At 39.8% G+C, this 13303-nt stretch overlaps 1 protein-coding gene across 15 annotated transcripts in view; it reads right to left on the bottom strand.

The window, feature by feature from the left end:
* The window catches only part of ppip5k1a (diphosphoinositol pentakisphosphate kinase 1a), a 184893-nt gene that overhangs the window by 52335 nt on the left and 119255 nt on the right, over positions 1-13303 (bottom strand). For all 15 annotated transcript variants that reach the window (XM_069902475.1, XM_069902482.1, XM_069902469.1 and 12 more), the window contains 3 exons: positions 10376-10497; positions 7635-7817; positions 4022-4163 (listed from right to left, as the gene is read on the bottom strand). In XM_069902475.1, coding sequence (XP_069758576.1) covers positions 4022-4163; positions 7635-7817; positions 10376-10497 — 447 coding nt within the window. The remainder of the gene's footprint in view (positions 1-4021; positions 4164-7634; positions 7818-10375; positions 10498-13303) is intronic.

The following is a 13303-nucleotide window of genomic DNA, read 5'->3' as shown; positions in this document are numbered from 1 at the left end:
TCAAGCAACCAGGTATCCAAGCAAACGGCAAAAAAAAATTGTGAAAATAAATATTTTTTTAAGAATAAATAAAAATTTAAATTTGTAAAAGTCAATGCTCTCTGACTCCCTGGGAGCAAACATTCAGCCAGTGGAGCGCCCCAGTCATGTCCTGCCCGCATCAGCAGTTTGAATAAAATTTTGTTTGAATAAAAAGGCAGCACCCAGGATGAAGAGCCGGCTGACGCCGCTCACTGCTGGGGCGACTCTCTCAAAGGTTCTCCCTATCCCTCTCTAGTAAGAGTCTTTCTCTTTAATAGTATATTATTAAGTATATTAGTAAGGCTTTATCTATAAACTTGGGAAAAGGGTTACTTATGACGGTGGCACGGTTTAATGTAGTGGTTAGCACACACTGTACAATGCCAGTGACCAGGGATTGAATTTAAATTTTGTAAGTTACAGAAATTACCTGATTAAAATTAATTTTACATATTTAAGGGCTACAATACTGATTTTTAAAATTTTTTTTACATTTTGCACTGTCTTTTAAACTCTTTTATTCTTAAAGCAAGTGAGGCATTATAAGAGTGTGCCTCAGGCAACTGGAAAATTCACATATCCAGCATCTGCAATCCCAGTAGGTGCCGGATACCGGGAATTTTACTATACTATGGATACTGTGCAACTTGGAGATGGTGACATTCTCACCCTCCTGCTGACGCTGTTCTTCTGACTGGTGGAGGTTTAGGAATTGGGGGGGGGGGGGGGGGGGTCCCCTTGCTAAGTTACTTCAGTGCATCCCATAGATGGTACATATTGTAGCCACAGTGCACTTGGTGGTGAATTCTCCAGATGAAAGCTAGGATGCCAATCAAACAAGATGCTTTGTCCTGGATGGAATCAACTTTCTAGCATGCTGGTCATGCTACACTTATCCAAGCAAGTGGGGAGTATTTCATCACATACTTAATTCCTGCCCTGAAGATAATGGAAAGACTCTGGGGCAAGTCAAGTCTCCACAGGAGGTGCACGCTCTGATCTGACTTTTGATGGAAGATGACAAACCTGAATCATTAACTCTGTTTTGCCCTCCATTGTACTTGGGCCTGCTGAGACTATGAGAATCGTTTTTCTTTTAACAAGATGTATGTGTCTTCTCTCATTATGTTTTTGCTGAGAGACAACCCTTGACTATTGACGGTAGAAGATGCAATGTCTTTGAAAACCAAGATTAATTATTTAGGTCCAGCTTGTTGGAGACAGCGATTGCCAGAGACTGGTGCAGGGCAAATATTACTTGTCATTTATCAGCCCTTGCCTCACCTCTGGCCAGGTCTTCCTGCACCTGGGAACACTATGCTTCATTATTGTTCACAGCTTCACTTCTGATACAGAGCATCTCTACACTAGCTCTGCTCCCCATGCTCAGGCAACTTTAAATACTGTTTCCATCTCCAGCTGTCTGAACTCGTAGGTCGAGGAAGCTCAAAATTTCATTCACCAGGGCTGCTTAAACCTTTTGAACTTTTATCACAAACGTGACCTTTACAAAATGTCCTCAGGGCAGAGCAGGAGATATCCGAGATTTTACTGCAACAGAAAACTGGAGGACATTGAAGGGCTAAATTGGACAGCTAACCCATGGGGAGTGACTGGATCAAATTTCTTTGTGAATGTTTGTACAAAAATACTGTACTACGGCAGAGTAACATTGTTCTGTGACAATTTTATCTTACTATCAATCAAAATATAAAACACTGGACAACAATTTTTTTCAAAAGGTTTGCTGCTTGAAAAAAGTTTGGGGATTATGATGGACAAGTTCAAGCTGAAGACAAATATAATTTCAAATTTGTTGCATCACGTAGGAAGTTGGAGAAACATTACATTAACTTTATTGAATTTACCATTTAATGTAAACTCGGCACTAATGTAACAGAACGTATCGCAGCTGTTGCGACATTAACGAGACATTTCTGTTGGACTGAATCTTCCTGAAGACAATAAATGCTATTATTAACTATGCTCACTATGTTATTTCCTGAAAAACATGTGTATTAACACATGTTCAATCTTCATCAATGTAATGCACTGCATCTGTATATGTGAGCTACTTTATAGCCTGTCTGCATCTATCCTGACCATGTCCAAGCCCAAGTCAATATTTGCATAGCACTTTCACTGAGTGCATGCCCAGGTTTGCTTTGAGGGTAATATACCAGTAGACTTAAAATATGACAGGAAATAACAAAATAAGTTGCATCTAAAAAATGGTACGTGATAAGAACAATTTTAACGTGATTTTTGTGATCAGCAGCACAAGGTCCACAAAATACACCCAAAAAGTATTCAGGAAGCAAAATCTTTGTTGTCCAGTATTATTCATTGGAGAACAGAATGGTTACTATTGTATCAGCAATTAAAATAACATCGATGAAAACTAGTTTTCCACTTGGTATGAATGAGCTTAATTAAATAGAGCACCCTAAACTTTCATTGATTACCTCTGCTTATGGTAATCCAGTTCCCTGAATTCTGACTCCGATGTCACCAAGATTCAATACCATCAAATGCAATAAAACCAGCTACAAATAATGAGAACTAGAAATAAAAGCAAGTACTCAGCTGACTGGGCAGCATCTTTGGAGAGAGAGGCAAAGTTATCATTTCCGATGAATGTTGTTGACCTGAAGCATCAACTCTTTTTCCGGCAAGAGATGTTGTCCAACACAGGAATGCAGAAGGTTGCAGAAAGTGACCAACCTTGCCAAATCCATCGCTGGGCACTGAACCACCATCCACTGAAAGCATGTACGTGAGGTACTGCCTCATCATCAAGGACTCCCGTCATCCTGGTCACAATATTTTCCACTGATCTCTTCAGGTGGAAAAAATGCAAAATCCAGCATCTCCAGGTTAAAGAACTTTTTTAATCAATTGACTATCAGGCCCTTGAATCTCCTGATACTACTTCAACCCAAAACAATCCCAGGACAGCCAGAAAATTTTTCTGAATGATCATAACATCATTTCTTCTTCTTGCACTAATTGCAACTCTGAATATTTATTTACCTTTTATTTATCACCTTTTTTCTGTCTTCCATTTGTGGTCATTTCAATTTTTACTATTGATATTGGTATATCTTGCATATCTGTTTGCCTGAAGCAAGATTTTTGGTGCATCTAAACTGCACTGATGTACAGTAAAACCCTGGCATCCGGCACCAATGGGGATTGGTAGATGCCAGATAAGTGTATTATCCAGGGGCTTGAGATTCACTCTTACAATGTCTACAAATACACCTGTATAAAGAATACACAGTTTAAAAGACAAAAATACTACACTGTGCTGACATTGAACTAACTTCACTTGACTGAATATATAAACCATAAAGCATTTTACTTTACTTTCAGTCACATTCTTTTAAAACATTTAACTGTCACTGCATCTGCAGGTTCCTCCCCTTCCATGGAGCCACCCGAAAGACTAACAATAGCATTATAGGTAATTAATTCCCCCCCCCCATAAGTTTACAGATAAAACCTTACTAATGCACTTAATAATACTATATACTATAAAGTAAAGACTGTAACTAAGCAGGGATAAGGAGACATTTTAAAATAGTCACCCCAACAGCGAGGCGGCATCAACCAGCTCTTCACCCTGGGCGATGCCATTGCTGTTTCACACAATTTTACTCAAACAGCTTCTACGAGCGAAGCCGGACCAAGGCCCTCTGCTGTGTGAATATTTGCTCCCATTTTCACCAAATCTTTATGTGTTTCTTCAGAGAACATTTACTTTACAATTTTAAACTTTTATTTACATTTTTATTTATTCTTATTAAGTCCAATTATTTATTTCCCTTGAATTTTTTTGTTGTTTTTTTTTAGGTTGCCAGTTGCTTGAATTCTAGATAACTGTATATAACAATAAACTTGCATTGAACCTGAATGATTTTGCCAAATTTGTTTTTCTGTCTTGAGAATGTTTCAACAAAAATCTATTACTGTACTTCAATCCAAAATAAATACTTACCTGCTGATTTAGGGTCTTCTAATCGCTTCTTAATCTGTGAGGTCAGACGCTGAACCAAGGAATAAACTCGATCACAAGTTGTGACAGGGTTTTGAATTAACTTCATGGAATTAATAAGAGAAGCACTGCCAGTGGGAGCCAGCTGCAGAGGATGAAAATAGACCAGGTGAAAACAGTGTTAATAAACAGGACAAGGAACAGAAGGTCACATTTACTGCTGGTTGATTCTGACAGTCACACTTTCAAAAAGGACCCAGCTCCCACATCAAACATTACAAGTCCAACTGACCAAAGCTGTTTATTCAATAAGAGGATGATTTGTGACCTTAAAGCAACTTTATATAACAACTTTATATAACTTTATATATAAATTGGGAAAACGCTTGATTTTTCCGTCTGGGCACTCTCTAGTCGGATGGAATTAACATCGACTTCTCTGGTTTCTGCTACTCTACTCTCCATTCTCCCTCCCTTTCTCCTACTCTTCTTTCCCTCAGCTCTCCACTCCCTTCCCTCTCTATTCATTGAGCCATCCCTCCTCCCCCTGCTTTCTGCTGTGCCCTCCCTCCCTGATCCACCTATGACCTCCTGTCTCTGGGTCCGTGCCCCTCATTTTTTTGCGTGCTGACATTTTTCCATTCCTTGATGAAGGGCTCAATCCTGAAACATTGGTTCTGTGTCTTTATCTTTGCTGTATAAAGTACACTGTTTAACTTGCTGAATTTCTTCCACATTGCGTTTTTACTTCAACCACGGTGACTGTAGACTTTTGTGTTTTACTCTTCTGCCTAAGCAGGAGAACACTGTGCTAAATTTGTGCCCTTCGAAAAACAATGCTTCAACTCGCAATTGTCAGAAGAGACCCTTCCCAGCACTTCACCACCAACAATTCTCCTGCTCAAATGTGACCAACCGACAGAACAAATGGGAAACCATTCAATACACAGCTTCTTTACTCCAGAACCAAGGTCATTCTACCCTCAGTCACTGAGCTGAAAGATGTAGTCAAGACTTGCATATGCCTCACTCTGGAGGCCAAACCCCAGGTCATTATCACTGAAGCAGCCTGGTTAGTGCATAGCTATTACAGCGCTAGCAACCCAGCTTCGAATCTGGCAATGTCTGTAAGGTGTATGTACATTCTCCCCACATCTGCATGGGTTTTCTCTGGATGTTCCGATTTCCTCCCATCCTTCAAAATATATGGGGGTTGTAGGTTAAATTGGGGTATTTGGGCAGAACAGGCTTGTGGGACTGAAGGGCCTGTTATCATGCCTGGGTCTAAATTTAACATTTAAATTTATAAATAAAATTTAAGCACAAGGGAGAATAGGCCTCCAGTTAAAATCCTTGTGGATCTTCCTCCATCGTTTGTGCAACTTCCCCCATCCTGACAACAATCAAGGTCCACCTGACACTGCACAAAGTGGAATTTTGTCACCATTTTGTTCATGCACCTGCCTACATTTTGCTCATACCTTGACAAACCACTCGAGCCCGAAAAGTTGGTTCTGTATCTTTACCGTTGCTCTATAAAGTATACCATTTGGTCCTGCTGAGTTTCTCCAGTATCGTGTCTTTACTGTATAATGTGGACCAACTTACATCGCAGAAACAAAAATGAAGTTAGCTGATAGTTACATAATTTAGAATTCTATGCATGAAACAAGAGTGAGACAACATTCCAGCTTAGCAAATAATATTTGTGCCACACGGGTGCAAAGAGAGAGTCTAACCACTTCCCCACTACTGTTGGCAAGACCTCCACTGTCAACAACTTGTGGGCCACTACGGAAATGGAACCAGCTACATAAATACTGTGGTGACAAGGACAGGTCGGAGGATGTGTACCCCAATGAAACTGCCTTACCTCTGAGCATTTAGAAGCCAGAAGTACGGAGACAAGTGCAGCACCAACAACTCTGAAGACCATCCGTGACAGAGCAGCCTGATAGGGTGACATCTCAAGCTTCATTCCCTCCACCAAGGCAGAGTGACTGCAGCATGTATCATCCACAAAAGGCTAGGTAGTTATTCACCTCAGCTGTTCCAACTGCATCCCCCAAGCCAGCAACCTATACCACCAAGGGGAAGCAGGTAGATTTCCCTCAAAGTCACACAACATAGGTTTTTGGAAATGAATCGTCAATCTCTCCTAAACCCTGGAACTTCCTTCTGAACAGCTGCTTTCACAAGAGCAACTACTACAACTAAAATATATTGATCGCTACCACATCAGGAGCAAATAGGGATGAGCAAAAAGAATTCACGTTCCCAGAGATGCCTAGAAAACCTTCCAAGGGAAGTCCTAGCCTATAACAGTCAAAGCAGAGAAGGAAGATTTGGACTGGCACCAAGAACCTCAGGTTCCTTTTTGTCAGGAGCCTGCAAAAATCCAACAACAATATGGAGAGCCTCAACTTGCAAATTACACGCCCTCCTGGGCCATCAACTACCTCCTGTTCCACCTCTGTCAATCTGCAGATGCCACTGTGGGTTCTGGGTGGCTAATGAGGCCACAAGATGGGAGTAGGTCAAGCTCGATTCCCATAGAATTCCTACCTGAAAAAAAGATTCCCAACACTAATCGGAAACAATGTTCATTTGTAACATCAGACAAAGAAGAAACCATGCAGGGTCTCCATGAAGCTGCTGCCTTGAAGAGAGCAGGCAAGTCAAAAAGGCACAAGGCCTGAGTAGTTCCACTTTCCCAACACCCTTGGTCAGAACATTAGAGCTCAAGGAAACTAAACTTAAAGGGAGAGGTATGTGGAACCACATCTGAGCGTAAAAGCCATACTCAGAGCTTTGGGTAGAAAACAAACATCTCAAAGCAAGCAACAATTATTAATTCAAACAGAAACTTTCCTAATGCCCAACTTTTACAATTAAAAGGTGTCATTAACTTATAAAGTCAAATCAAGTTTATTGTCATGTGGACTGAGATAAAATAAAGCCCCTGGTCTCCAGAATTCAAGAAAATAGCAGCCTCAAGCAACTGGCAAAAAAAAACTAAATAATCGAGGAAATTACAAAAATTAAAATAAATAAGAATAGAGTAATAAGTAAAAAAAAGTTCAAGTTTTAAAATTGTAAAAATAAATATTCTCTGAAGTAACACATAAACGTTTAGTGAAGATGGGAGCAGGTATTCAGCAAGCAGCGTGCCTTGGTCGTGCTTTGCTCTAGCAGCTGTTTGATTATCTATAATGTTATTGTTCATCTTTTGGGTGGCTCCGTGGAGAGGGAGGAACCTGCAGACGGTTAAATTTTTTCGAAGGATGCGATTGAAAATAAAGTAAAATGCTTGAAGGTTTATATATTCATGAAGTGAAGTTTGTACAGTGTAGTATTTTTGTCTTTTAAACTGTTTATTCTTAATGCAGGTGTATTAGTCAGGCATTGCGAGAGTCAGTCTCAAGCAACCGGAAAATACCCTTCTTCTTTGGCTTGGCTTCGCGGACGAAGATTTATGGAGGGGGTATCCAACATCTACCAATCCTCCCAGGGGGGTTTTACTGTACATTGGAAAAGTTTGTTTTGCAACTTGTCAAGCATTTGATTGTCTCCAACCCAGTGGATGCTGACACCTTTCCCACGTTTCCTCAGATACCTTTTTGTAGTCCTCCTCTGTGAACTCCTGGTCCTTCTGCATGATCTCATGGAGCCGTGCTTTGACACGGTGTTGGCAGCTACTGAGCGAGTTGCTGTTACTATCCAGAAGCCCATTCATGTTGGCACTTTTCACCATCTGCACCAAAATTGGAGTCAGCTCCCCTTCCAGTGCCAACAGTCCCTGTACATGATCAGAAAAATGAGCAGTAATGCATTAACGATCTTGGCATCAAGAAGGGTTTGGAGGGAATATAAAATCAGTCTATTTGCAGATGATGTCATAATATACTTAACAGAACCAGAAATATCAATAAAAGAATTACATAGGAAATTGAAGGAATATGGAGAAGTGTCGGGGTGGGTACAAGATCAACGCAAATAAAAGTGAAGCGATGCCAATGAATAATGCGGATTTCACAAAGTTTAAGAAAGAATCGCCATTTCGATGGCAAACACAAGCAATGCGATACCTAGGTATACAACTAAATAAAAACCTCGGTCATCTATATAAACTCAATTACCATCCATTAATGAAAAAATTTACAAGACGACTTAGAGCATTGGAAAGACTTACCACTAACACTGATAGGAATGGCAAACTGTATTAAAATGAACATTTTCCCAAGGATACAATACCTATTTCAGTCATTACCAATACACCTAACAGAGAAATTCTTCAAGAAAATAATAAGGAAATTCTTATGGAAAGGGGGGAAACCGAGGATAGCGCTAGATAAATTAACAGAATGGTACAAACAAGGAGGCTTACAACTACCAAACTTTAGGAATTATTACAGAGCCACACAATTAAGATACCTATCAGATTTTTATCAAACAAGGGAAAAACCAGATTGGACCAGATTAGAACTCGATAAAATAGGGGAGAAGATACCTGAACATATACTATATAAATGGGATGAAAAATTGGTGCAACGTAGGAATTCACCGGTATTGCATCATCTGCTCAACATTTGGAAGAAGATTTATGTAGAAAGGAATAAAACAAATTACCAACTACCAAAACTAATATTGACGCAAAATCAGCTAATCCCTTTCAGAATAGATAACCTTTCCTTTAGAGAATGGGAGAGAAAAGGGATCAAAAGAATAGAAAATTGTTTTTCGGGAAATAAATTATTATCCTTTGAACAAATGAAGGATAAATATAATATAACTCACGATACAATGTTTGCATACTACCAACTGAAAACCTACTTGAAGGACAAATTGGGAAACAGTCTGAGGTTACCAGAAGGAAGCAATTTTGAATATGTGATTACAGACACAATGATAATTAAAAAGTTTGTAACAAACATGTACATCAAACTGCAAGAAAAGGAGAACGAGGAAACAAACGGTAAACCTAAACAAAAATGGGAACAAGATCTAAACATAAAGATAAAGAATGAAACATGGGAGAAGCTATGCTCCAGAACTATGAGAAATACAATAAACAGAGGTTACGCATGATACAATATAACTGGATACACAGGCTATAGATTACACCTCAAAAGTTAAATAAATGGGACCCAACAGTATCTGACAGATGTTTTCTCTGTAAAAAGGAAATGGGAACAACAATTCATGCAATTTGGACATGTGAGAAAGTGGAAAAATTTTGGGAAGATCTAAACCAGATATTAAATAAAATCACAAAAAGCAATATACCAAAAAACCCAGAGATCTTCCTCCTAAGTAATATAAGAAACAATGAATTTGGACTTGATTTGGATGGAGCACAAAAAAGATTTGTTATGATAGCCCTAGCTGTAGCAAAAAAATGTATTATGTCAACCTGGAAATTAGAAGACAACTTGAGAAAACAACAATGGTACATAGAAATGAATAAATGTATTCCATTAGAAAAAATAACATATAATTTAAGAAATAACATCACAATATTCGAACAAATATGGGAGCCATTCATGAAATACAATAGAGAAATCCTACCATGGACTTCCACCACCTAAAATGACAGAAGGAGAAGATAACGAAAAGAACTGACTCAGTAAAATTTCTTGTTTATTTTTATTAAAGTGACATTGTTTAACGGGTTTAATGCATCTTATAGATTGAACTTCAAATAAATGGGGAAGGGGGTGAGGGAAGGAGGGAAGGGAGGGGGGAAAAGGGGGAGAAAACGACACTGTATATATTTAAGAAGAAAAATGTCTGTATGTATCTTGGTCAATATGGTTTATAGTGTGAAAAATAAAAAAAATTTAAAAAAAGAAATGTTTGGGGGTTATCCTCAATGGGAAGTTTTAACACAGGCAGAGCTAAACTACAGGCCCCTGGGCCAATTGCAGCCAATTGCCCATTTTTGTGGCCCGATAGAAGAAAACAAAAAAGACAGTCCTGCCAGAACTGCTGTAATGGCAGCACTGCTTGCTAATGTGGACTAGTGTGGCGAGCGAAGTCAACGTTCCGCCACGGAGTCCAACTGCCCAGTCTGACTACCATCAGCTCTGGACAGACTTTAAATGGCCTGCTAAAGGTGCCGACGGTGGTTGAAAACTGCGGGTCTTAATATTGTTTGGCCAGTGACTGCTTTTATTTTTCTGTATGTGGCCCACAACCAAAAAGGTTTGGCCACCCCTAGTTTAACACATCCCCATCTCATAAATCTAGCTCCAGCATCAAGCATTCCTAACTTGCAGCTAATATCAAGCAGATATGTTCTGTTAAATAAATTAACATCATTTGATAGGCAAACAAGAACTTCCCCCCACCACACACCTTGGCAAAAGCCGCTGCAGTCATCTGCACTCGGCCTTCATCGGAGGCATAGATCTTCAGGTCGTGTCTGTAAGTGCTGTGCAGGCGAAGCAGACCGCAACCAGGAAAGCCAGCGTAATCCCCTGGGAAGAAAGAAGTCACTCACTGCTCAACACAAATGGACAAGAGGAACTCAGTAGTAGGTCACGTGGATTTTCTTGTTTAACCCTCTGCTTAAATCACCCCACTGTCACTAACACACTGACCAGGACTATTTTCTTTACTCCATTGCCCTCTAACGGAATCTCACCAGTTGTCAGTTGCTCACCTTTCTGGGGAAGAGGTTTGCAGATTTTATGTGTAGACCCTGCATAGCTCAAGATGTTCTGGACCCTCAGGGGAAATGATTTCCATCTAAGCCACTAACTCCTTTGGATCATCTTCAAAACCTAAATCAACAGCCCACTCAAAATTAATCTGTGCAATCTGTCCACTTAAAGTAACCCTTATTTAATTACTCTATCAGTCTGCTCAATTAGCACCGCCAGTTCTCAAACACCAGTAAGAATCGGAGAAAACAGAAAAGAAATTCTCCAACTGGGAAAGAGTTGATTAAATACAGGAGACTCGGGGGGTGGGGGGGGGGGGGGGGCGAGTGGGGAAGAAAAAGATCAACCCTGATTACCTCCCAACTCCCCATGACGTTATTGTTCCATTTTGACTTCCTATCACCGAGGACACATTTTGCTCTCAGAGCTGTCAAACTCAGCTTACTCATTGACACAAGCTGCTGCTCAGTATCTTGTTTTCCTCATTATATCCTCCCTCACCTTTTCATTTCTGCCTCAGGCTTTGTGAAAAATCCTTCTGCAAGAGTCAAACACAGATTTTCCTGTTTTGAACTCATGTGTGATAATAGAAATTACTACAACCCCTGTCAGTTGCCAGGGGTCAGTCCTGAGGCAAACAATTAGACCATGAAACAGAGTCAGAGAGAAAACCTTAACCCTCAGCTGCTGCTGTCAGGGAGTCCAAGAAACTGTCGATGGGATGGAAGGGAGGAAATATCAACACCCCCCCCCCCCCCCATGGCAGAAAACACTCTTTGGATAACTCTGGACTGTGCAGAAAAGCCGGGAAGTGAAACCAAGATGAACGAGTTGGAAACACTCTCATGTATCCTATTTATTACCCAAGTAATTTTTTTCTTTGATAATATAGTCTGGTGGATGTTAAGGAGACAGGGACAGCATTCATATTATCACCAATAATTTGATCGACACTTTTGCAGATATGCTTATTATTTATTTGGAAGGGTCCAAGATAGCTCAGTATGGTGCCTAAAACTTTATATACAATGGAATGAAAAACAAAATGCCTAAACACTTGTTCAGTGGAATGTCCAAGAGTTTGTGGAACACAGGAACATAAGGACAGAAGAGATAGGAGCAGGAGTTGACCTTTCGAGCCTGCTCCGCCATTCAATGTGATTGCAGCTGATCTGAAGGTAGACTCGTCTCCATCCTACCTGCCTTTTCACCGTATCCCTTAATTCTTCTATTTCGTAAAAATATATCCAACTTTGTCTTAAATATAATTACCGAGGTAGCTTTCACTGCTTCAATGGGCAACAAATTCGATAGATTCACCACACTCTGGGAAAAGCAGTTCCTCCCCATCTCCGTCCAAATTCTACTATTTATTGGTGAAGCTAAATTTGGAGAATTGTGTGCAGGTTTGGTCATCTAACTACAGGAAATATATCAATAAGATGGAAAGAGTGCAGAGAAGATTTACTAGGATGTTACCCAGACTTTAGGAACGGAGTTACAGGGAAAGGTTAAACGGGCTAGGACTTTATTTCCTGGAGCATAGAAAAATAAGGGGAGATTTGATAGAGTTATTTAAAATGAAGATAGGCTTTTCCACTGAGGGTAGGTGATATACAAACCAGAGGACAAGGATTAAGTTTGAAAGGGAAAATGTTTAGGGGGAAATAAGGGGGAACCTCTTCACACAGAAAGTGGTGGGAGTGTGGAACTAGCTTCCAGCTGAAGTGGGAAATGCGGGCTCAATTTTAACATTTAAGAAGTATTTGGACAGGTACATGGATGGGAGAGGTATGGAGGGCTATGGACGGGGTGCAGATCAATGGGTCTAGGCAACAAAAAAAAATGGTTCGGCACAGACTAGAAGGGCATTGTTCCTGTGCTGTAATTGCTCTATGGCTTGAGGCTATGTCCTCTTGTTCTAGTCTCCCCCACCAATGGAAACACCTGACCCACCTCTTTGACTGGGAATAAAGATAAATAAATTTTTTAAAAATGAACAATTTGCTGGGAATGATTCAGACTTAACACAGAATGGGGAAACTAAACAGATTTCATTTGTTCCCTTGACCATCCTGACAACATCTTCAGTGGAAGAATCTTTCTATTTACCTGTATCAACTTCATCATATATGGAAAATGTTACAAATCAATAATATTTTCACCTAGTTTTTAAACTAATAGATTTCTCACAATTTTCAAAGCAAAATTTCTGATGTATTGCTTTGTATGGAAGCATTCAACCATGTAATCTATAGTGTGAAGGTGCAAGGATATTCCCTGAACACAGTCAACATGGTAGGGGTAAAACTCAGGAAAAATAGTGGGAAGAATATGATACAAGGCCAATAGACATCGTTTAAAAAGGTGAAGACTTCACCTGTGAGGTTAAACAGCTTTTGAGCAAAAAGTCAAGGGAAACAAATGGGCTTGACACAAATAGTAGAAACAGTGGAAATCCAAACTGCTAGAGGAGTGATCAGCAAAAAGAAATACAGAAGAACACCTAAAAACTTAAAGGATATCTGAATCAACAACCAAAACAAATTTAAAACGTGGTAAAGAGTGAATTAGCTGCATTAATGATGGAAACAGACAACACTTGTTAGGGAGGACATTG

The sequence above is a fragment of the Narcine bancroftii genome, chromosome 11, assembly GCF_036971445.1.
Source record: "Narcine bancroftii isolate sNarBan1 chromosome 11, sNarBan1.hap1, whole genome shotgun sequence".
Lineage (NCBI taxonomy): Eukaryota > Metazoa > Chordata > Chondrichthyes > Torpediniformes > Narcinidae > Narcine > Narcine bancroftii.
The sequence above is the reverse complement of the archived record's forward strand: the minus strand, read 5'-3'. Positions and strand labels throughout refer to the sequence as shown.